Source organism: Eptatretus burgeri, chromosome 7 (genome assembly GCF_056783735.1).
Source record: "Eptatretus burgeri isolate ZD-2024b chromosome 7, Ebu_testis_v1, whole genome shotgun sequence".
Classification (NCBI taxonomy): domain Eukaryota; kingdom Metazoa; phylum Chordata; class Myxini; order Myxiniformes; family Myxinidae; genus Eptatretus; species Eptatretus burgeri.
Window position 1 is genome coordinate 3,891,475 of NC_140967.1, and position 22,461 is coordinate 3,913,935.

General features: G+C 42.7%; 1 protein-coding gene and 1 pseudogene across 2 annotated transcripts in view; both read left to right on the forward strand.

Moving 5' to 3' along the window:
- Positions 1 to 22,461, forward strand: part of LOC147022570 (protein Smaug homolog 1-like) — a 112,890-nt gene that overhangs the window by 38,039 nt on the left and 52,390 nt on the right. For both annotated transcript variants that reach the window (XM_085887267.1, XM_085887268.1), the window contains exons 5-10: positions 11,599 to 11,948; positions 12,140 to 12,359; positions 12,811 to 13,065; positions 19,559 to 19,668; positions 19,791 to 19,877; positions 20,780 to 20,888. In XM_085887267.1, the coding sequence (XP_085743393.1) occupies positions 11,599 to 11,948; positions 12,140 to 12,359; positions 12,811 to 13,065; positions 19,559 to 19,668; positions 19,791 to 19,877; positions 20,780 to 20,888 (1,131 nt within the window). The remainder of the gene's footprint in view (positions 1 to 11,598; positions 11,949 to 12,139; positions 12,360 to 12,810; positions 13,066 to 19,558; positions 19,669 to 19,790; positions 19,878 to 20,779; positions 20,889 to 22,461) is intronic.
- LOC147022572 (uncharacterized) lies at positions 3,905 to 5,477 on the forward strand (annotated as a pseudogene).

Below are 22,461 nucleotides of genomic sequence, written 5' to 3' on the forward strand. Positions count from 1 at the left end.
GGCCACACATGGTCAACCATCAAGCCCCTTAAATGAGGAGACTACCTAAATTCAGGAACACTGCTCACCTCCACTCATTTGTTCCTCATTTTTCCCACCTGTGGAACCACCTTCCACATTCTCTTCAATATCATTCTTCTCTGTATGTCTTCAAGACAGCTGATCACCATCTCAGATCATCCCCAATCCTTAACCATGATCTTTCCTGACCCCTGATAAACCACCCACCTTCACCCCAAAATTTCCAGGTTTTCCTTCCTTAGAGTTTGCTCTTGTATCCATCCTGTCCACCCTCTGCATCTTCCCCTCCCCCTCTTTTTTTTTACCTGCATCCTTTGTTTGTTCATCTGTCTTTTATTTACTTTTTTTTTCTCCTTGGCCCTGCTTTTGGCATTTCCCCATTCTTTTTTCTGTTGCATCCTGATCCGTTCTTTGTTCCAGCTCTTCCACTAGCCTCGACTGTTTTCACCAAATGTATACAGTATAGTGTATCTAAAAATAAACAAAATTTGTGTTAAACTGCAGCGGTTGTGATGTGCATGTATCGATTCACTATATTACTATAGTATGCAGTACAGCTCTGATGGTTGACCAACAAGCTCGTATCTTCACATATCTGACATTCTCGTGAGGTTGTTTTGCACACGAAGAGTGTAGGAAAACAAAATCTTGGTGTTATTGCCTCCGGGTGTGGAAGTTGCAAGGAACGATTAGCCGAACCTGTGCCACAGCTTTGTTTTGTCCGGCAACTCATCACTTTTACTCGCATTGTCGATGATCGTCAACAATTCAAAGTTGGGTCTTGTGGGCTAACATATTGTCATACGACTCTACAGTAGCGGCCTATTACTGGACTGGGTGAGATCCCAGATGTTGGTTCAAAAAATCCAGCTGAAGGTGGCACATGTCATGCTAGTCCACTCAGTGTGGTTGACTCTTCTTCCCTTCTGTTGTTTCAGGAGGTCATTCTGAATGATTATGAATCCTACCTTTCTCCTTCACTTTCCATTTAAAAGTAAATAAATAACAGTGACAGATGTGCCCAGCAATCTTTTATGTTTTTAATCCTCATTCAGAAAGATTCATTCATGTTGGATGAATCCATTTGCTAAGTAAAAAATTTAGCTCTACTGCAAACATTGGGCAATCTTGCCGTCACATATTACGGAGAATTTGTCCCTGAAATTGTCTGCACCTGCATGAACAGTTCATTCTACCATTGCCGAAGCTGAGCGCTGTGTAATCCTCCATCTCTTGGGCCCATGGCTAATTGTCGGGTACAAGTTGTTCCCATACTTGTTGAATGAACAGTGAACAAAGTTTGATTTTGAAATGTTGATATTTTGATGATGTCTTGCTAATACTATTTTGGTCCTGCATCATCTATTATTGACATGCTATTATGGAATACTTATAATATTTAATTTACAGACATGTTTTAATGTTGATGTTAATAAACATGACTTTGTGTTAGGCTTGTGACACGATTGCCTGAACCATGACAAATTCCACACTCTACCAACATGTCTTGGTTGCTGTGGGATTTCCAAATTGGCATGAAGTTAGAGCCCAGCGCTACAGTTTGTTGTTCCAGATATTGTTGGAATTGACAACGGTGCACGAATCGCAGCGTTCCCTTTCAACTACCCGAGGTTTCTTTTTTGAACCAATGCATGTTGTGGATCCACGGTCTTCTTGTTGCGATGCCATTGCATCAGTATGTATAGTGAGGCATATATATGTAGCACAGTGTTAACAAATTTAATTAGTTGACTGCTTGGGTCGGATGTTGCAACTTTATAATACTGTGTACATGTGTGTGTAATATATATATATATATATATATATATATATATATATATATATATATATATATATATATATATATATATATATATATATATATATATAATCAAAACATGTGGAGTGTGACGAGCACTCCGCCGATCCCCATTGGACATAGTCCGAGACCAAAGCGTCACCTCCAACCCAGAGGCCTCGGCCTGGCGATTCTGTCAAATACATGGTCAACATCAGTTAAACGTCAAAAGGAGCCGCCTTTCCGGATTTTGGGCTTTTGTGGTGAATGACTACTGTGGTCATCATTGGTTAGATATTTATCGGTATGCCGTCCTGATGAGAGGAAATAGCCCGGAATCTGGATAGTTCCCACTTAGCTTTGAGGCTGCTTACGATCAGGATCCTTCTTTTGTGGAACAGGCCACCTGTGATGTCTTGTCCGTGCGTTGTTGTCGGGTACTTGCAATGGTGGCCCTGTTGTGAACCAGTGAAGTGGGGAAAGTTGCTCTCAGTTGCTAATTTGGGAAGAATCATGGTTTGCTTGGCTTTGTGCCTCTGAAGGTCAGACACGCTGTCTCCTACAGATTATTTTTAAATGTAGAAAGGAGACTTACTTGGTGTGAAGATAAATTTAGGGTGAAAAAAAAGGATGTTCCTTCGTTGTTTCACTACTGAAGTGTTTTTGGGATTGCTGGTGAAGCCGTAGATTGTAGATAGTGTTGGGATCTTTAAATGCTAATGGAGAGTGTGATCTTTGACATGCTAAGCTGGTAAAAAAAAATAGAGAAAACTGAATGTAGGTTTTTTTTTTCTTTTCTTTTTTCAGCTGCTATTTAACACCTGTTTTGGTGTTGCTCCAACTTTTACAGAATATATTATGTTTATATATTGTATTTTCATGAATCGAAGCTTTTAATTGCTTCATAATTATATCGATATGCATATACTGGGTGTCCATAAAATCCTTTTGCAAATCTGAACTTTTATAACTTTTGATGAACACATGATAGAAATAAAATATAAATGGTGCATGAAAGCATAATTCATCAAGTTTTTAATCAACACAGCTAAAACAAAATATTTCGGCTTCAACATAACCGCCATCTTTCACAACACTGTACAATTGTACATCGTTCAATCCGATTTCCCAACTTATGGAAACCATTCTCCAATTGTGGCTGAGTAATTTCATGAATTGCATTTTTGCTCGGATGAGGGTTTTGACGAGTGAACAACAGTTGTACATCACCCCATGATATGTAGCTCAATGGGAAAAGGTCAGGCGAACGAGATCGAGCAATTGGTCCACATCTACCGATCCACTTGTCTCGGAAGACTTCATTCAAGAACCGCCGCTCATTCAAAGCATCGTGGCCTTGTCTTGATGGTACAAGGTGATATGTGAAAGACTTGATCATCAAGTTTGGGAACCAAATGCGGCAATCATGGTGGTTAACGTTACACTGATGTAGAAATTACCTTATCAGAAGATGTCAACTCGTCAGGAAACGCAAGGGAATTGTGAATTTAACAACATTGATAACTGGAGAGTTTGTAGAACACGATATCCCACGCAGTGTTCAAATTTTAATAAAATTGTGATTTTAAAGATCGTTTAAAAAAAAAAAAATTCAGAAGTTTAGCACTATTGAAGCAGTCTTGTACACCACCCTATTTCGTATGTCCAAGTACTGCAAAACTGGAGGTTCTTGGAAGTATTTAGAAAGCGATTTGTGTTCTACAGTGTTCATGTATCTAGAAGATAAGGATGGAGAAAAGAAACTGACCAAACTGCAGGAGGTGAAAGAAATGCGACTGGCACAACCTCTATAATCTTGCTGCATGATGAAGGAAGCATGTGACCTGATCCCTGATGTGATAGGAGAGCATCATGGCTTTCACTATTGTAATGATGCTGATGTACCACCAACCAATGAAGCATTGACTCTATGATGGCAATGCTTGCTTCTATTACCTGAAAGAAATACCAAGTCATTTTAGTCAGATCTCTTACAAAGTGTTTGACATCATTGGAAAAACAGGAGATGTGGTATTTAGCACTGATCAATATTTTCCTGATTCAGTAAAGTCGATGGAGAGGTGACGCTGGGGCTGTGGAGAAAATCTTTTACTTACAGGTGAAGCCACTAAGAGACCACCTGATTGGAAATTGTTCTTGTCAAATGGTGAGAACAAGATACAGCTCATCAAACCTCTGCTTCGGCTCTGGAGTGGTGATAACTATGCATCAAAGTTGCATGGAAGGCGAGTGATCTTTGTATGTGAGGGCATCGCATATTTGCTCACATCTGCTGATGGCCAAACAACAATTAGAGAGGAGCTACCACTGCTGAAATCAACCGAGGAAGAAACTGACTCTCGTATGAAACTGTATGTTCAGTATGCTAGACTCAGAAACTATCAATTTGTCTGAGTGAAAAGTCCAGACTCAGATGTATTTTTCATCCTATTACACTATGCTGCCTCTGTTCATGGTACAACTGTCCTGTTTGACACAGGCAAAGGCAACAAGCAGAGGATGGTAAATGTCGGTGAACTTGCTACAGACTTTGGCCAGGAAAAGTGCACAGCTCTCATGGCACTCCATGCTTATAGTGGCTGTGACACCACTAGTGCCTTCCGAGGAATTGGCAAACTTAAGCCTGTGAAAACTCTTCTGCGCTTTCCAAAATATATCTCTACTCTGGAGAAACTGGGCGATTGTTTGGGATATTCCTGATGAGCTCGTTGATGAGTTGGACAGCTTCACGTGTGCCTTGTACGGTAGAGCGTCAAAGGTGTCAAAAGTTGATGATCTGCGACTCATTCGTATAAACGAGCTCTGTGCCAGGCAAAGTCGTCTTGTGCCTTCAGGGAATGTGGATATGGCTAACTTACCACCTTGTAAGCGAGCTCTTACCCAGCACATTCGGAGAGTAAACCACCAAGTACGGATTTGGAAGACCGCGCATATTCCACAACCACAGATTCCAAAGGCCAGTCAGGGACATGGTTGGGAGCAAAAGAATGGTAACCTTGATCCTCTATGGTATGAAGAAGATGTCCTCCCACAGCAACTGGCTGACATTGCTGAAGTCACACCTGACGGCACTGACTCTGATGAGGATTCAGATATGGATGCATTTGATGATGTAGAGCAGGCACTGGAGAGTGATGATGACAGTGATAATAAATATAATGCATAAGCCATGCATAATGACATTTTGTGGACATGACATAATAAGTTTCTTCTCTCCATGCTCTGAATTCGCCTTCATTGCACCCATCAAGAATTGTGTTAAATCGCATCTCTGACCTAAAACTTTTAAAAACCACAGTTTGCCATGGATGCTCGCTTTCCATCAACCATTCTTTTTTTCCAACTTCAGTGCCAACTCACCCCCCTCACCCCTCACTCTCACTCTCAAAGCAACCATCCCACTCTTCTCCCTCCAAGCCTCCCTCTCTCCTCTTTCAAAAATTCCCCCCTCACCTTTCTCCCACCTTTCATCCCCCTCACTCTTCCTTCTCTAAGTTGCCCCCCCTCTCATCCACCAACCTGCCTCCCTCCACTGCCCTCTCACCTCCATCTCTTCACTCCACCTCCTCAAATCCTCAACTGCCATCTTCCTTGTCTCTTGTCCCCCCTCTCCCCCAGCACCACAGAGCCTTTTCTCCTCCTCATTCAGCCCCCCCTCCCTCGCTATTCTGCAATACCCCACACTCCTTCAGCAACCCTCCTTACCTCCCCCTCGTCCCTCGTCCTACCCTCCCCCGCCCCTCCACCTCCTGCACCCAAAGCCTCCTCCCCTACCTCTTCATTAAAAGTGTGGACCTCAAATATCCGGGGCCTTCGCTCAAACCTTTCAGATCTTTCCATGCAGGTTGCCACTGACAAACCAGACATTATCTGCCTAACAGAAACTTTCCTCTCCCAAGACGTGTCTGACTCCCAAGTATCTCTCCCTGGTTACTCCCTCTTACGGTATGACAGACCTGAGCCTCGTCCTGGTGGAGGTGTTGCTCTCTTCATCAAAGACTCTATTCCTCACTCTCCCTGCACTGCTCTCACTCCCCCACACCCCCAGGAATACCTCTGGCTTCGGCTTCCCCTCCACTCCCACCTCATGTTTATATGTGTACTGTACCGTCCACCGAACAGTGATGACTCCATCTACACCTCACTCTCCGAAAACATGGACCATCTTCTATCTTCTCATCCAAACTCTCTCTTCCTCTTATGTGGTGACTTCAATTGTCATCACGCCAGTTGGCTAGGTGTGGGTACCTCTCTCACCTGCCATGGGACATCAGCAAAAGCTTTCTGTGACTCATTGGGACTGACTCAATCGGTCAACTTCCCGACCCGGATCTCAACCAATGGTACTCCATCTCTTCTGGATCTGATTTTGACAAATTTCCCTGACAATATCTGCTGCTCTTCCTTCGCTCCAATTGGTTCTTCTGACCACGTCCTTGTTAAAGTGGACATCTCTCTGGCTGCTATCAGAGAACCACCTCACCGCCGTCGAGTCTGGCATTTCACTCAAGCCGACTGGCAGGGTCTCCGAGCAGCCATCAAACTTACAGACTGGTCTCCTATCACTACTTTCTCAAACATCAACTCATCCTGGGAATTCTTTCAAAGAAACTTGCTCTCCCTCATGCGCAGATTTATCCCCTCTCGTGTTCAGTTGTCTTACCCTTCCTCCCGCCCTTGGTTTACTGAAGCTTGTGGTGAGGCAGTTGTCCTGAAACAACTTGCCTTTGCCTCATGGAAAGCAAACCCAACTGAGGGCAATCTCAGTTCTTTCCACAAAGCTCGGAACAAGTGTGTATCTACCCTCAGGAGAGCCAGAAAACAACATCTTTCTCATCTCAAGTCTGAACTCTCAAACCTCTCTCCCTCCTCAAAATCCTGGTGGCATTTAATCAAATCTGTTTCTGGTGTATGTTCCCCCTCCATCCCCTCCCTTACCTCAAATGGCCGCACTGCTGATTCCACACGTGATAAAGCTGAATGTCTAAACTCGGTGTTTGCAGCTAAATCTTGTGTCCCAAACCCATCACTATCTCTACCCACTTTACCCAGTCGCACCAAACTGTCCCTGGACTCTGTATCCTTTTCTCCTGACAAGGTGGAGAGCTTGCTTTCAAACCTCGACTCAGATTCTGCAACCGGTCCAGACGGCATCAGCCCACGTGTCCTCAAAGCCTGCTCTTCTGCTCTTGCTCACCCTCTCTCTGTTCTATTCACCCTCTCATTTTCCCAAGGTCATCTGCCATCTGCTTGGAAATCTGCTAACATCACTGCCCTGCAGAAAAAAGGTGCAAAAACAGATCCCTGTAACTACAGACCAATCAGCCTTCTCCCAACCATCAGCAAGGTTATGGAATCCATCATCGCTTCAGACATGAAATCCTTCCTCTTCTCCAATGGCTTGATTTCCAATCATCAATTTGGTTTCAGACCAGGTCACTCTACCCTGGATATGCTGCTACTGCTCTCCCATCAATGGATGGAGGTCCTCAATGCCAGACAGGAAATCCGAGCCGTATCCCTGGACATATCACGTGCTTTTGACACAGTCTGGCACCCTGCCCTACTCACCAAACTCTCTTCCCATGGTATTCAAGGCCATCTCCACTCATGGCTCGCAGACTTCCTCTCCTGTCGCAGTCAACGTGTGGCCCTAAATGGAGTTCTTTCATCCCCTCTTCCTGTGCAGGCTGGAGTTCTTCAAGGTAGCGTTCTGGGCCCTGTTCTTTTTCTGATTTTCATCAATGATCTCTCGGACTCTCTGGAAAATCCTCTATTTCTCTTTGCCGATGACTCCACCCTCTGCCGTACCATCTGTCATCCCTCAGACCGGCAAGCAGCAGCTTCTTCGCTCACTGCAGATCTGGATAAAATCACAAACTGGTCCAACACGTGGAACATGTCTTTCAATCCAGACAAATCTCACACTCTCACTATGTCTCTTCGAAAGGACCGTTTACAAAACCCCCCCATCCACTTTCTCAACAATCCTCTGGAAGAAGTCTTTTCTTTCAAGCTTCTGGGTCTCACTATCTGCCATGACCTTTCCTGGGAAAGTCACATTTCCAACCTTGCCTCAAAAGCCAGTCGCCGACTGGGAATCCTCCGTCGTGCAAAGTCCTTCCTCGGCCCTCTTGAGCTCCTGACCACTTACAAAGCTTTTGTCCGTAGCCTGATGGAGTACTGCTCTCCCCTCTGGGCTGGTGCTCCTGCCTCCCACCTTTCTCGACTTCACGCTGTCGAAACCAGGGCATTTAAGATCATTGGCATCTCCCGCAATGAAGCTGAGTCATTGGGCCTCTCACTCAATCACCGCAGGTTAGTCGGTGGTCTTTCTGTCTTCTACCGACTCCTCTCCAGCCTTGCCCCCCCTGCTCTCTCTGCGATTTGTCCCAACCACATTTCCACAGGGCGCTCAAGGTCCGCCAACAACCCCCTTCTGGTAAAACTACCGAAATCACGAATCACTGCTCATCTTCACTCTTTCATTCCTCTTTTTTCCCGCCTTTGGAATAAACTTCCTCACTCTATTCTTTCCCATTCTTCCCTCCAGGCTTTCAAAACAGCTGTTCACCACCACCTCTTATCTTCCCCCATCCAAATCCTCTATCTTTTCTACCCCCGATAATCCACCCAAGCCCACTTCCTTCAATTCTTCTGCTTTCCTTCCTGAAAGTCCCTGTAATGTCCATCTTCTCTTCGCCATGTTCCCCGTCCCATCCCTCTCCCTTCCACAGTTCACCTGTCTGTTCCCCAATGTTTTGTCCCTTCCACTCCTGCCCCTCTTGTCTCATGCCTCCTTGCTGTGAGTTGTGTGTTCGCTCTCATACGAGCCTCGACCAAGGTATACAAAAAAAAAAAAAAAAAAAAAAGTTTAAATTGTTTTTCTTAAATACACTTATAATTTATATTCTTTGTGAAGTAAGGAATATTTTCTCAGTCTTGCGTCTTACTGGTGACTGCATGTTGGGTGTTGCAACAGTGATGTACTTATGTTTAAGACTTAATACCTGGTACATCTTTAGTTGGTGTGGGACAATTTTGGTATCAATAGAAAGGTAGTAAAATTTGTGATATCACAGAAATACTTATTTGTTTGTGTCAGGTAAAATGAGCATGAATATACGTTATTATTTCAGATATCTGAGTTGTCAAAAGGAAAGGCGAGGTACTCCTCTTCATCACTTCTTGGGACAAACATAACGCTATTAAATTTGACAGATGACTCTATTTTGAAAATCTGCATGTGATAATCTTTCATTTAATATATAATTTGTTCATATTAATGCCTATTGGGCAACCGCAGAGATCTTATCAGTCAGGGGATTTTTTACGTGTGAAACTTGGGAAAAGTTGACATTTTGAGGGTACCGTCAGATATGTTTGGAAAATGGATAGTGAGTCCCAGTTTGTTCACTGTTACCAGTTGAATTCATGCTCAGGGGACCCTAAGGCTTCAGAAAAAATATGGGGTCGAAGGGTTGTGGTTGGGTTGGGGGGGTGCACGTGGACCATATCTGGCCCGTGGCCTATTATAAAAGTTCAAAGTCGCACAAAGACTTTATGGACACTATATATAATATAATATAACATATATTGGGGTTATTTATTTATTTATTTATAGAATGCCTCAATTGATCGATGATTGTATACTAATACAGTATTTTGTTTGGCCTAACTTTTTTTTTTAATAATTGCAAGGGATGCTTCGGCACAAGTAAATTCCACTGTATGGAGGGAAACAAGACGTGAGGTTGGTGGTTTAAATTTGTCATATTTGCTTACCCAATAGTTTTGTTACCCTTAATAATGAAAACTTGATACGAAGTCTGTTTTGACCAAAACTTCAGGATCATCGCCAATGTTTTTGAACTGTGTTGTGTGGACCCCATTGTATAGGCCGACAAATGTTGCTTTGTCTGTGAACAGCCATTGTGAATTCATCTTGTCCACTTCTAAGCAATGTGGATACACTTTACTTTAGCCATCCTCCAGTTCAAGTACAGTATTGGTTTGTAACAAGGATAACATTTACAAGAGGGTTAGCTGTTGCTTGTGAGTTAAATTCTGAGCATTTTTGAGAAGGGCTTTTGATGTAAAAAAAAATAAAATAAAATAAAAAATAAAAACTGCTTGCATTGCTTACAATGGAGTTATGTCATCATTGAACTGCATCAGAATGCAGATTAATGCTTCCTTCCTCTCCCCCCCCTCCCCATCACCAATGCCCCTCCACAGCTGCTCTGCATTCCACATGTGAGCTGCAGTCGAGGGCAGTTCAGTGATAGTCTGAGCTAGTGTAAGGAAGAATGTAAGGTGGGAAAGATAGAAGTGGTGTTGGTATGGTGTACCTGGAGTGTGTGGTTGAGATGTCTGTTGAAACGTGTGCTGTTTCTGAAAGGTTTTGTCTGCCATCCTCCTTCAGGCTTCTCGTCTGCTGTTTGAAAACCGATGAGGCGACAAATCATTTTGAGTGTTCAGTGCATTTCAAGTTTGTTTATCTCTGCTAGATCCGTTTCCACAGGAATCCTTTTTGTTTTGCACAGACGAGGTTCTGAGGCAGACTGTATGCAGCTTCTTTCCTTCCCATGGTGCGCTTTCCGCCCCACTGCTATCCCTCCCGCTCGTCACTCTTTGGTTTGGTTGAAATTTTGTCCAGATGTTTGCAGCTTTTCATGGCGTGTATGTGTGTGCGAGGAGATTTAAGACGAATGCATAACAGGAAATGGCTGGAAAAAGAATGAGCGAGGCACAGAGGGTGTGATCCAGCAACGTACTTTGCAGAAAATGGCACAGAAGGGACTTTGTGTGCAAACATCTTGCTTATGTAATGGTTGGTGCAATTTCCTAATATATATACTTCATGCCTTGATTTGGCATTTGCTTCTCTTGTTTTGTTGTTGTTAATTGCCGGAATCCTTCGGATTTCGGCAATTATGTTGGTCGGTTGTGTGTGTCATTCTGTGTGTGTCTGTCTGTCAGTTTGTTTGTGTGTTTGTTTACCCTGTAGCAGCCACACCGTTTCAGCGATCATGACTAAACTGGGTACAGACGTCGGCAATGGTCCAACTTAGACACTTGTCGTTTTTGGTGAATCTCGGTTAAAGGTCAAGGTCACCGAAAAACCGAAATTCTTATTTTCGCAATAATGTCCGCTAAAATGGTCATATCGACTTCAAACCAAATCCAACATGCGCATCTTCCAATACTGCATCCAACCATATGTTTCATTGGGATGTCACACCAACACCCTTCTTAGCGGTCGGGGGTCGAATGTCAGGGGGGGGTCGGGTCAAAACTTTCAAATTGCGATAACTCCATTTCAAGTCCGATTGACTTCCAAGTTATGATCATGACCAAACTAAGTGCTATAACTCATTAAACAGTAGCATTATCGACTTGTAAGAACCAAATTGATTTCCAGGTTTTTGTTTTTTCAGAGATCATGGAGATATGACAGTTATTCTGGCAATTCGTTGCTCAACGAGCAATTTCGTTTGTTTGTTTGTTTGTTTTTCTTCCCTTTCAATTTTAGGATGCCAGGACACACCATGATGTTTGAGTCTCCACTGTTTAAAATAACTTGTTCAATGCATTCCGTTAACTACTGATTGACATATTAGCAGGTATGTTGCATGTACGTAGTGTAATGATTGCCATATTTCCTGCCTTCTGGGGGTCGTGCTCGCTTGCAGTTGACCCATGACTGAGAACCACCTCACGTCTGCACGGTTTTTTTTTTTCTTTCTCTTGTGTAGTGGCAGTAAGCAGATGGCAGGGGGAACCTCCTGAGAAGCTGATGCCCTGGCTGCTATCTCGTCTACCACTGCTGAAGCCAGGAAATGGGGAGGCCAAAGCAGCTTACCTGGCGTTGTTACCATGCCTTCTCTCCCAAGCCCTGGATGGACGAAGGCAAGCTGAAGAGGCACGCCAGCTGCTTTCGTACGCCCTCATCCATCCGGCGCTTAATGCCGATGATCGCGCGGGTCTTGCCGGCTGGCTCGGCAGCCTGGAAGAGTTGGGAGGTTCAGCTCCTCATACAGCTGCTGCAAGTGCTGCAGCTGCTGCTGTTACTGCAAACTCCTTGCCAGGCGACATACAACGTCAGGTAGGAACGGCATTTCCTTCATTGGCTTAAAACGATGTAACCACAAGCTGGATCACATTATTTTGCTTTTTAAGATGATTGCTGCTTTTGATTATTGCACTGTTCATTTATTTTTGTTTCAATCTTTTGCTGTGCTCGTTCTCACAAACATTGGTACAGCATAATGGCAAAATCATCGCTTGCTCTTCTAGGTGGGAAAGGGTGCGACGTTTGCAGAGGGCCAGGCATCATATGTTGGGCACCAACGTTGTCATTCGATGGGGCGCCTGAATGGTTGGCACAAAGCATGTATGGCACCCAATTCCTGCACCACCACTACCACCACAACTACCGCTGCCTCCCACGGAATGGCCTGGCAGGAAAATGGCTACTCAGGTCACCATGGAGGTGGAGGAATTGCAGTTAGTTCTGGTACTTTTCACTTGTTCAAGCATTTCCTGTTTTTTTTCCTTTTTAACTTGCTCCCCTTTTTTGGTGCCTCAATTAATGAATTGGCCAAACACTTGTTGGATTTACTCTTTGTACCTCTTGCAGGTTTTCACTTTTCACTTTATCAGCACACTTGCCAGAGAAATACAGTATGAAGCTCATAGAATATCTCAGTTGGCTTTGAGTTTATTTATGGATCAGGTTTTGGTCCAATCATTCTGGTATGGATGCAACTAGGCACTGAAGTAGTGGCTGGTGTAGGGTGTCGTGTCGGGGGGGGGGGGTGGGGTGGGGGGTGCAGTTCGTTGTGATTCACCCTTTTGTACGGGGTATCAAGCCATCTGTGCCATCAACAGTTGCCAATGCAAATCATTCCACTGTGACTTCATTAAAGGTTAATTTTTGGTATCTTTCTTTCCCTTCTCACTAACAGGTATGCTGAAACGTTCTGTGTCACTCACTCCACCAGATCCAGGCAGTAGTCAGGGTCTTGCTCAAGAGTGGTTATCCCATGAAGACCTTCATCTACGTGCACCTCCCTACAGTTGCCTTTTTACCTCAGAGCCACATGCACCTTTATCCTCTCAGAGCAGTGTGGCGTCTTCGGGGAGCGGAGGCAGTGGGGAATGTCCTGATGAGCCTCCTCTTTCTCGGAACACCTTCGTCGAGGAGGGAAGCGGCATGCGAGGTGTGCAGCATGTTGAAATGACCTTGTTGACCCTCTATTCCTTATGGTGCTGTCCTGTAAGACCATTTACTGTTTGAGTCTTTCGCAGGTCGTCTGTGTTGCATGAATCTAAGCATTTATTTTATTGTAAGAAAGAGGTTTAGCTCAGATAGATTCCAATTTTACTCATGACACCTGAAGCCTATCTCTTCACAAGCCCCGTGACGCATATCGGCTCCAACCTCACCTGTCTGGGTAATATTTGATGATACTTTTAACAGTCCTATTGGTAGTTTTACACTGAAGACAAAACTAAAAGGGAGGGCATGGCAGTTGTGAATATGACAGCTCTGAAGATGTCCAACACCTGGTGTTGGCTTAATGGTTAGGGTGGTGGGCTTTGGATCCTTGAATCCTGAGTTCAAATCTCACTCGGCTGTTGAATTAATACTCTGGGGTTGACTCTGCCTGTCATCCTTCTGAGGTCAGCAAAATGAGTGCCAGCTTGCTGGTATCCTGTGTCGGAGTGGCGACCCGTCCACGATTGTGTCCAATAGCCAAGGAGACTGCTTCGGCAGCACCAACACTCTGCACAGAATATGGTCCCAATAGATGGATGGAAGATGTCCTTGGCTTCGCATAGGACTAACATGGTGGCTGAATTATGTTGTTTTTATAGGTGGAACGGATTGTTACACCCAAACTGATGGACATCAGCCCATTTTATATATGTATATATATATATACAAATATATATATACATATATAGAGGTACAAAGAGTAAATCCAACAGGTGTTTGGCCAATTCATTAATATATATATATATATATATATACATATATACACACACACACATATATGAAATCGATGTATTGAGTAGCATCAAATTTCTTAACTGCAAAGATATTGCGTCATATTTATTCACAGGGGGGAAAAATTGATGCAGTGGTCTGTTGCCTTGTACACCACACAGGTTAAAATTTTTTGGTCTGATTAAGAAAATATATAATTTCATCGTGCGTTTGGATTAATTTGAAGCAACTTCTACCTAATTTTTTTTCTCTGAATTATTTCAGGTTGGGACAGATAGATGGCATTTATATATATATATATATATATATATATATATATATATATATATATATATATATATATATATATATATATATATATATATATATATATATATATATATATATATATATATAACATTTGGAAATTTTCAGTGTGATGCTGCACATAGAATCTTCCAAAAATGGGTACTGGCAATTCATCAGTTCCAAAAATTTACGTAATGTTAACAATTTATTTACTTTACATAGCATGTGAATTCATTATATGTGAGTACATGTCCATGCACATGTGAAATAGTTGGTTTATAAATCCCAGATATCTGAAACGGCTGTGTTTGGAGCAAAGCCGAATTGCAACTTCGGATATTGTCTCAGAATTTGCGATATTTTCCTTCATCACCTTGATAAAGTTGTTGCAGTCGAGCAGGTACGGCAAATAGTGAAGGTAATTGAACTTTCCTCTTGGAGCAACAAAGTGTTAATCCATCCCCTTTTCCTGTTGATTAATTTGTGAAATGTTTCGCAGAACAGTACATGCATGGTGAGGTCATAGAACCGCAATTATGCTCTTGGACAATATCAGATCCTTCATCCGATTCATTATAGCTGCTCTTGTATATGTTTGCTGAGCACGCATTACCCTCCAAAGTCCTCGTTTCTCAGCATCCTGTGCACGTCTGTTGAAGTTCATCAGCCCTTTCATTCTCCCACCTCATTATTTTTCTTTCTGCTTCCCGTGCAAGTCTATGATGACGTTCATCAGCTGTTTCATTCTGTTCCATTATTCTTTTATTCATCCTGGAAACGGCAGTTCCAAACGCAACTCGTCGCATCTTCCGGTTTAACGTCCCTCCGATTGATTCCTCGCCGTGCATGCCAAATGCCAGGGTGGTTGTTTATAGCTGGGTTGGGATTCCAACCCTGACAAGGTAGCTCAAAGCCAAACGTGAAATCTTTTGAGAGTCTAAGCTATCCTGGCAGGCCATGAGATGTGAGTGATAATTATTTGAAATAATACTTTACTTTTATGATGCTGAAGGTGTGTGACGTCATCATGTTGCCATCATCCTGCTTCACGCAGGAGCTTTAGGCTTGTTTGACTCTAGGATCAGAGTACCTAAGACTTGCAACTTTTTATTGTGACTGCTTCTAAAGAATGAAACATTTTATTGTGACTGTCGAAAATACAGCTCAGATGGAAAAGTCCCTGGGGAAAAAGTGCTGTGGGCGGTGTTTTTGGGGCAGAACAACCTTCTGTCTGGTGAAAACCGAAATTACTCCATTCGTTTGTGCACAGCATACAAAAGGACTTTTTTGTTTAATTAAAGATTTAAAATAAACTTCTTCAAAGTGGATGTGTACATAACTTGTAAAATAAGAACTAAAATATATCTCTTGGAAATTTTCCTTCTCATGTTTATTTCACATAGTACATGTGAATTATATGTACAGGCACATGTGAAATACATTTTGTTTATAAATCCTGTATTTACACCCGCTTCAGCCTTTAAAACTTGTACGAAAACCAAAATGTTAAAAAAAATTTAAATCAAAGATTTCACGATTTTCTCTCATCATTATGAAAGCATACCTTCTTTGGGCGGTGTATAATTAGACCGCTGCTGTGATCGCTGACATGCATTACTTCGTTATCTTTGCATGAGTTGTAATCAAAATATACCTTTTGTTTTTTCAAACGGTAACTTAATGAGAACTCTCCCTCCCCACATCACGTCTGACCAGATACATTGAAAACGGCTATTGGAACGCATTTGTGTGTATAAACACCAATGTTCGTCCTATTTTCTCACCTTTTAATAATGAAAATAAACTTATTAGCTCTCATATATTTTGATATTTAATGAGGTGGTTTGGAATAATGGGAAGGATCGTCCTTTACCGCTTCAAGACAGTGGGGCATAGTACATGGACCCCCATAGAATCTGGCACGTGTTTCATTCTCCACGATTCACTTGTTCCTTTAATATGTCTCTGGTTGCATTTTCCTTTCGGCACAATCTCCTTATTGTAGCCTGTGGTGTGGAATCCACTCAAATGAATATGGTGAGTCTGTCTGCTTCAATAGACAGTAAGTTTTGAGTGTGTCTGTCTGTGAGTGTCAGAGGATGTAAAAGGATGTAAAAAATCTTTTATAACATGTAGCAGTTGTCATGGCTGTGGTTGTTGTTGTTGTTGTTGTTGTTTGTATACTCTTTTGTGTCCCTCAGAGTCTAAAAGGTTCCTGCTGTTGGAGAATAATAAGTATCACCATTGGAGCCACTGCATCAAGCTCCCGTTCCCGCTTCTTCTTCAATCACAGAAAGACGGGTTTTTGAAATCGGTGTCTTGCCGATTAAACGGACACAGATTTTTTTTTTTTTCCAAGTAAATCGATTATTATTTTTTGAACGGTACCATTTTTTATGATTCGATGATGGCAGGAACCCTTTATCATGACTCGTGGGCCTGTTGGTCCATTGGATTGTTGGTCCTTCACGGCCTTGCAGCATACCGGCCTGCCGTACCGCTTGAGGACTATCTTACCTTTTCTCCAAGCCCAGATGTGCTTCGGTTAGGGCGAGGATTATACGTTCGTTATTATTGCCAAACTATATTCCTATTATTTAATATATGCTTTGTTATAATGTAATTCTTTTTTTGTTATTTATTTTGTAATTAGAATGCCCCGCATTGGAAGGACATATTAAGCTGCTCTATACAGCTCAATATGGCGTACGTTTAAAACGTGGAAATTCTTCCGGATTCTTTGTAGTAACTCGGGAGATCATGACCATATTTTATATGTATAAAACACACACACACACACACACACACGTTTCTCGTTTTAGAAATAGTAGGCCTACTCCCTCTGTCAAGGTTCAGGAAAGGAGAAAAAGTAATTGTCACCGTTTTAAATTGTCACCAAGTCACATGATATCTGGAACAGAACTATTAAATTAAATTAAATTGTCACCAAGTCACATGATATCTGGAACAGAACTATTCAAAATGGTGAGAATGGACTTCATGTCGGTTTCTATTATAATGAAGACGTATAGTAACTTTTGTTATCAGCTATAATGTGGTCTCTCCAACATGTGCTAATTTGGCTTTTCACATTCCTCGGATATTTGATCCACCCGAATTGCTTTTGTGCTTGGGAACATGACACCTACCTGTGGGAGTGTGGTGGCTTCACTGTGCACTCCTTAGGGACTATGCCTCATCCAGTTGAACACGATTTGGGCCTTCTCAAGGCTGGTCACAAGGCACAGCATCCAGGATCCTCTCTCACAACAGTTTGGCTGCCTCACTCTCTCCTTCCAGTCTCACTGATCTTGCTCGATCTCCACTTTCTTCTCTCTGCACTTCCAAACTCTCCTCGGTTAAACAGATTTATCGACCAACCCACACCTCGTCAGTTTGTTTTAGGTCCAGCATTTTCGTTTTATTCTGATGTCTGTGGAACCCCATTCACCTCGTCTAATATTCTTTCTCCTTGCAGCTTTCCAAGGTAAAAACTCACTTTCCTCTCATTTTTCCACCATTTTCTAACCATGATTTAATCTTTCCTGTCAAATTCTGTACATATTATTTTTCCCTCTTATTTTCACCTTTTTTCCCACACTCCTATATAAGTGTGTGACTACCCCCCCCCCCATCCCCCCTCCAAATATGCGATCTATGTTTTATGTTCTCGCTTCTCCACGAACCTCGACATTCCATCCAAATAACAAAAATAAAAATTAATTAAACAATATTGACGTCTCCTGATGACCTCGTCTTGCATGTGATTATGGTATAAAGTTCCTCCAGGAGCCTTAGTTCTTTCTTTTTTCTTTTTCTTTTTGTATATAGAGTCGAGGAGCGTGGAAGAGCTAAAACACAAAATGGATCGTGATGTAACATACCAAAGGGAACAATAAGCAGGAGAAGGGGGAAACTGCCAATGGCATGGTCAAGGGAGAAATATAAACATACTGACATGACAAGGGATGCGGATAATGATTAGAGGTAGGAGAGAATGCAGGAGGTGGATACAGAGGTAAACTTTGGGGAAGGAAAAGGTGGATATTTGAAGGTGGGATGGAGGTAGTTTAACGGGTAGAAACGTTCATGGTTTTGGATGGGGGATGATCTGAGATGGTGGTGAACAGCTGCCTTGATGGCCTGGAGGGAAGAATGAGATTGAAGGGAATATAGAAGTTGATTCCATAGGTGGGAAAAAAGAGGAACAAATGAGTGGAGGTGAGCAGTGATTCTGGATTTAGGTAGTTTCACTAGAAGGTAGTTGATGGTGCACCGTGTGTACCCTGCAGATACATGACGGGACAAAGCACAGAAAGAGCAGAGAATACAAGACCAGAAAGGGGGTGGAAGATGATAGATAGACCACCAACCTGTCTGTGATGGCAAAGTGATTGGCCCATAAACTTATCTTCATCATGGGCCATTTTAATAATATTAAAGGCCTTCGTTTCCTCTCGCCCAGAGGGGAGAGCAGTACTCCATCGAACTGTGGATGAAAGCCTTGAAGATGGATAGGAGTTCAGATGTGCAAAGGAAGGACTTTGTATGATGGAGGATGGCCTGTCAACATATGGCTTTGGAGGACAACTTTGAAATGTAGTTTGCCCAAGAAAGATGATAGCTGAGAATGAGACCCAGAGAGGATTGTTAAGAGTATTGTTAAGAACGTAGATTGGGGGATATGTGGGGCGGGGGGGGGGGGGTGCCAGACTATCGTTTTGAAGGGAGTGAGAGTGAGATTTGTCAAGATCAAAAGTCGTATTCCAGGTGTTTGACCAGCTTGTGATTTTGTCAAGGTCTGAAGAGAGGGAAGAGACTGCTGCCTGTCTATCTGAAGGATGAGGGATGTTATAGCAGATGGTGAGAAAAGAGAATCATTCAAACGATGGGCATAGTGAGTTTGGTAATTAAGATTTGTATGTGGCTGTGGAGATTTGTGTAAGGTAGCCATGACTTCTTTTTGAAGGACTGATGGGGACTGTAGGGTTGTACAGATGTAGGATGGGGATTCCACTAATTTGTAGAACAACAAAACAGCACATTGATATCAAGTGGCGAAGGATCTCCTTTCTCATTTGAAGTGTTTGAAGCCCGAGTTGATTTTTTTTTTCAATCCAGTGTTGATGAAGTTGTAAAACAAAGATGACTGTTTCACTTTGCTCCTTTTGGGTGGTGGTTCGTGGTAATGTCCCGTGGAGATCTCTTCCGTTTGTCATTCATTTTTCGAAGTAGATTGCAGATTTTTTTTCATGTAATTATTTTAACATCATCCTCATTGCACCTATGCAGGCTTTTTAAGGATGGTTCAATGCCGGCTTGGATTGTTGTCTGCTGTGTGGCTGGAGCGGAATGTGCTGGACTTTGATCTGGAGAAATCGCTCACGCACGCACTTGCCTTTGTATTTCTGCAGAAGTTCCAACTTGGTTGAAAAGCTTGAGGCTGCACAAGTATGCGGGCCTGTTCTGTCAGCTCGGCTACGATGAGATGATCTCCCTGACTGAGGCCCAGCTTGAATCGCAGGTAACCAGGGCAACGTCGGCGCATGTCGTACAGATGTTGCAAAGATGTAGTCGCACATTTGTTCCGTCCGTCAGATTTATGTATGCAGGACCTCGTCGTACTGAATGTTTTTCTCGTTGCAGAATGTGACCAAAGGCGCAAGACACAAGATTATTCTGAGCATCCAGAAGTTAAAGGAAAGGCAAGAAGTGCTGCAGACTCTTGAGAAGGTATTTATTTATTTATGTAGCCAAAAAAATCCGCTGCATTGTTGAACCACAGATGGGACGCAGTGACACATACTTACTCGAACGTTGTTCCAGGCATTGTAGATAAAGGAACAGCTAAAGTGACGATGGAACGGAATTGCAAGACGTTTGGTTTTGTTCAAATATTTAGGAACTACTATTTTTTTTATTTTTTTTTTACGTATGTTGCTGTGCTTGGAATAGGTTTCTCATAGCTGAAGATGTTGAACCACAAATGGGACACAGCGACACATACTTGCTCGAACATTGTTCCAGGCATTGCAGATAAAGGAACAGCTAAAGTGACGATGGAACGGAATTGCAAACATAGGAATTAAGGGGAAATGAATGCAATTGGATTCTCACTCCAGTGCCTTATTCCACGACACGTGCTCTTTAAATACTTCAAGCTCTTGTTTATATTTCTCTCTAATTTGTTTGTCTTTTTGTTTCGCTCTTTCTTTATTTGAATACTAGTAAGCTTGCGTGGACGATGTCTGATCTCTCAAATTATTTGTTTTTATCTTGTCAGTTCCATATTTCTCGCTCCTCCATCCTCGTTTCGATTTGATTTTAATTATTTACTTCTTTAAACAGTTAAATGACTTCGTTCAAGTCTACTTCAAACTCGTAATCCTAACTTGCTCGATTAAGATGTATATTTTCACTTGTTTGCTGCTGTCATTGAATTTGTATTGATGAACATCTTCTGATCCTTGAGGTGCAGTAAGGAGTGCTTGTAAAGGTATGGTGGTGATTTGGGATTTTAAATGCTGAGTCAGGCTCTCTGTGTTTATCTTGATCTCATTATCTCTCAAGTGTAGAAAGATCAATACATCTATTTATCTGTACACACACACCAACACACCCGTCTCTGTCGGCAGGAGATTCTGGATGGAAGTCTGAGTGTATGCACTGCCCTCCATGAACTTCACCAGATGATCATAACACCTATCAAGTCATTTTCTGCCGTTTCTCCATCAGATGTGAAAGGTGCGACGTGTTGCTTGTCTGTTTTGAGGAACTGATATTATTTATATATTTTGTGCGGTTCTCGTTTTTCTTCTTCCCCTTCTGCAGATGCTAGCCTTTGGCACGTTATGTCATGGTTTTAAGCTGCTGCATGGGTTTTGCCTGATCAAATTTCTGCACATGAGTACGGCTGCATATTTTGGATATTTTTGGATTACGTTTTGTGTTGCGTGACAAACCGTGTCGTTCAGAGGGGTTAGGCGAAGGGTAACCATGGGATGTGACTCGCATGATCATTCAATGAGCTCCAGGAAACTGCATCGTTCCTGTTCTGCATCGTGTGTGGTGAAAGCATTCATGGGCTGCCACCAACCTTAAAGTATGCAATTGGAAATGTTAAGCCTTTTTGCCAAATATTGTGACCAAAAACGGAAATGCCATTGAGTTTTATTTGGACATGGCAGGTGTCTGGCGCAGGCTCAACTGGCCAAGTCAATTGCAGCCTCATGAGGACCGTCACAAAATGCTTTCTCAAAGAACATTCTAATCTTAGCACCTGCTCATCCTGCATAGCTGCTAACCGGGCATGTTGTACAAACACGACTGCTGTTAAGTGGCCATGTGTTACTCCACCGGTGGATGTCCTTTTTCGTCCAATATTATGTCATAACTTTCACTTGGATTTCTTTATCCCTTCCTGTACACCGTAAATGTGTCCACCTTCCCACTGAATCCACTGTTAAGTGATTGTTTGCATTGTCTTTTGTTCACCAAAGTAGTTCTTCAACTTCAGCATGTGACAAGTCTGGAGACGGCGATGGTTCACGAGCAATGAACACGGTTCGCCTTTTTTATTTTTTGACCTTCGAGGGGACGCCACGGGCAAACTGGCGGGAATCGGGAAAAACGTAAATGATGAAAGCTGTAGTACTCGAAGAGCACTACTTGCATACCAACTTTCATTCAAAACAGTTGAAAACCTGAGGAGCTCGATGCCCATTTTATAAGTTCATGACCTTGTGACCTTGACCTTGGGACGAAAATAAAAAATCGAGCTCCGTGGGGCTATGCAGGTGCCATTGGGCTAACCAAATACTGAAACCCCTGCCAGATTCGACAAACCCCCTCGGAGAAGATGTAACTTGAAATCGGCTACCCCCTAAAAACACATGTTTTTTGGGCGTGGCTCCGCGCATTATGGGCACAGCATGCCCATTCTCAGGAAAACACAACTAGATCATGATATAAACCTCCCACCCAAATTTTATCAGGATCGGATCAAAACCCACGGACCCAACAGACACACACACACACACACACACACACACACTCACACTCACACTCACACTCACACTCACACTCACACTCACACTCACACTCACACTCACACTCACACTCACACTCACACTCACACTCACACTCACACTCACACTCACACTCACACTCACACTCACACTCACACTCACACTCACACTCACACACACACATAACGAATATAGTGGTCACTTACTGACTCGTGAACCAATTATCCATTGCTGTATTTATAATCTAGGTGTCATGGCTTGCCACGTGTTATTCTAGCCCTCTCAGCTGC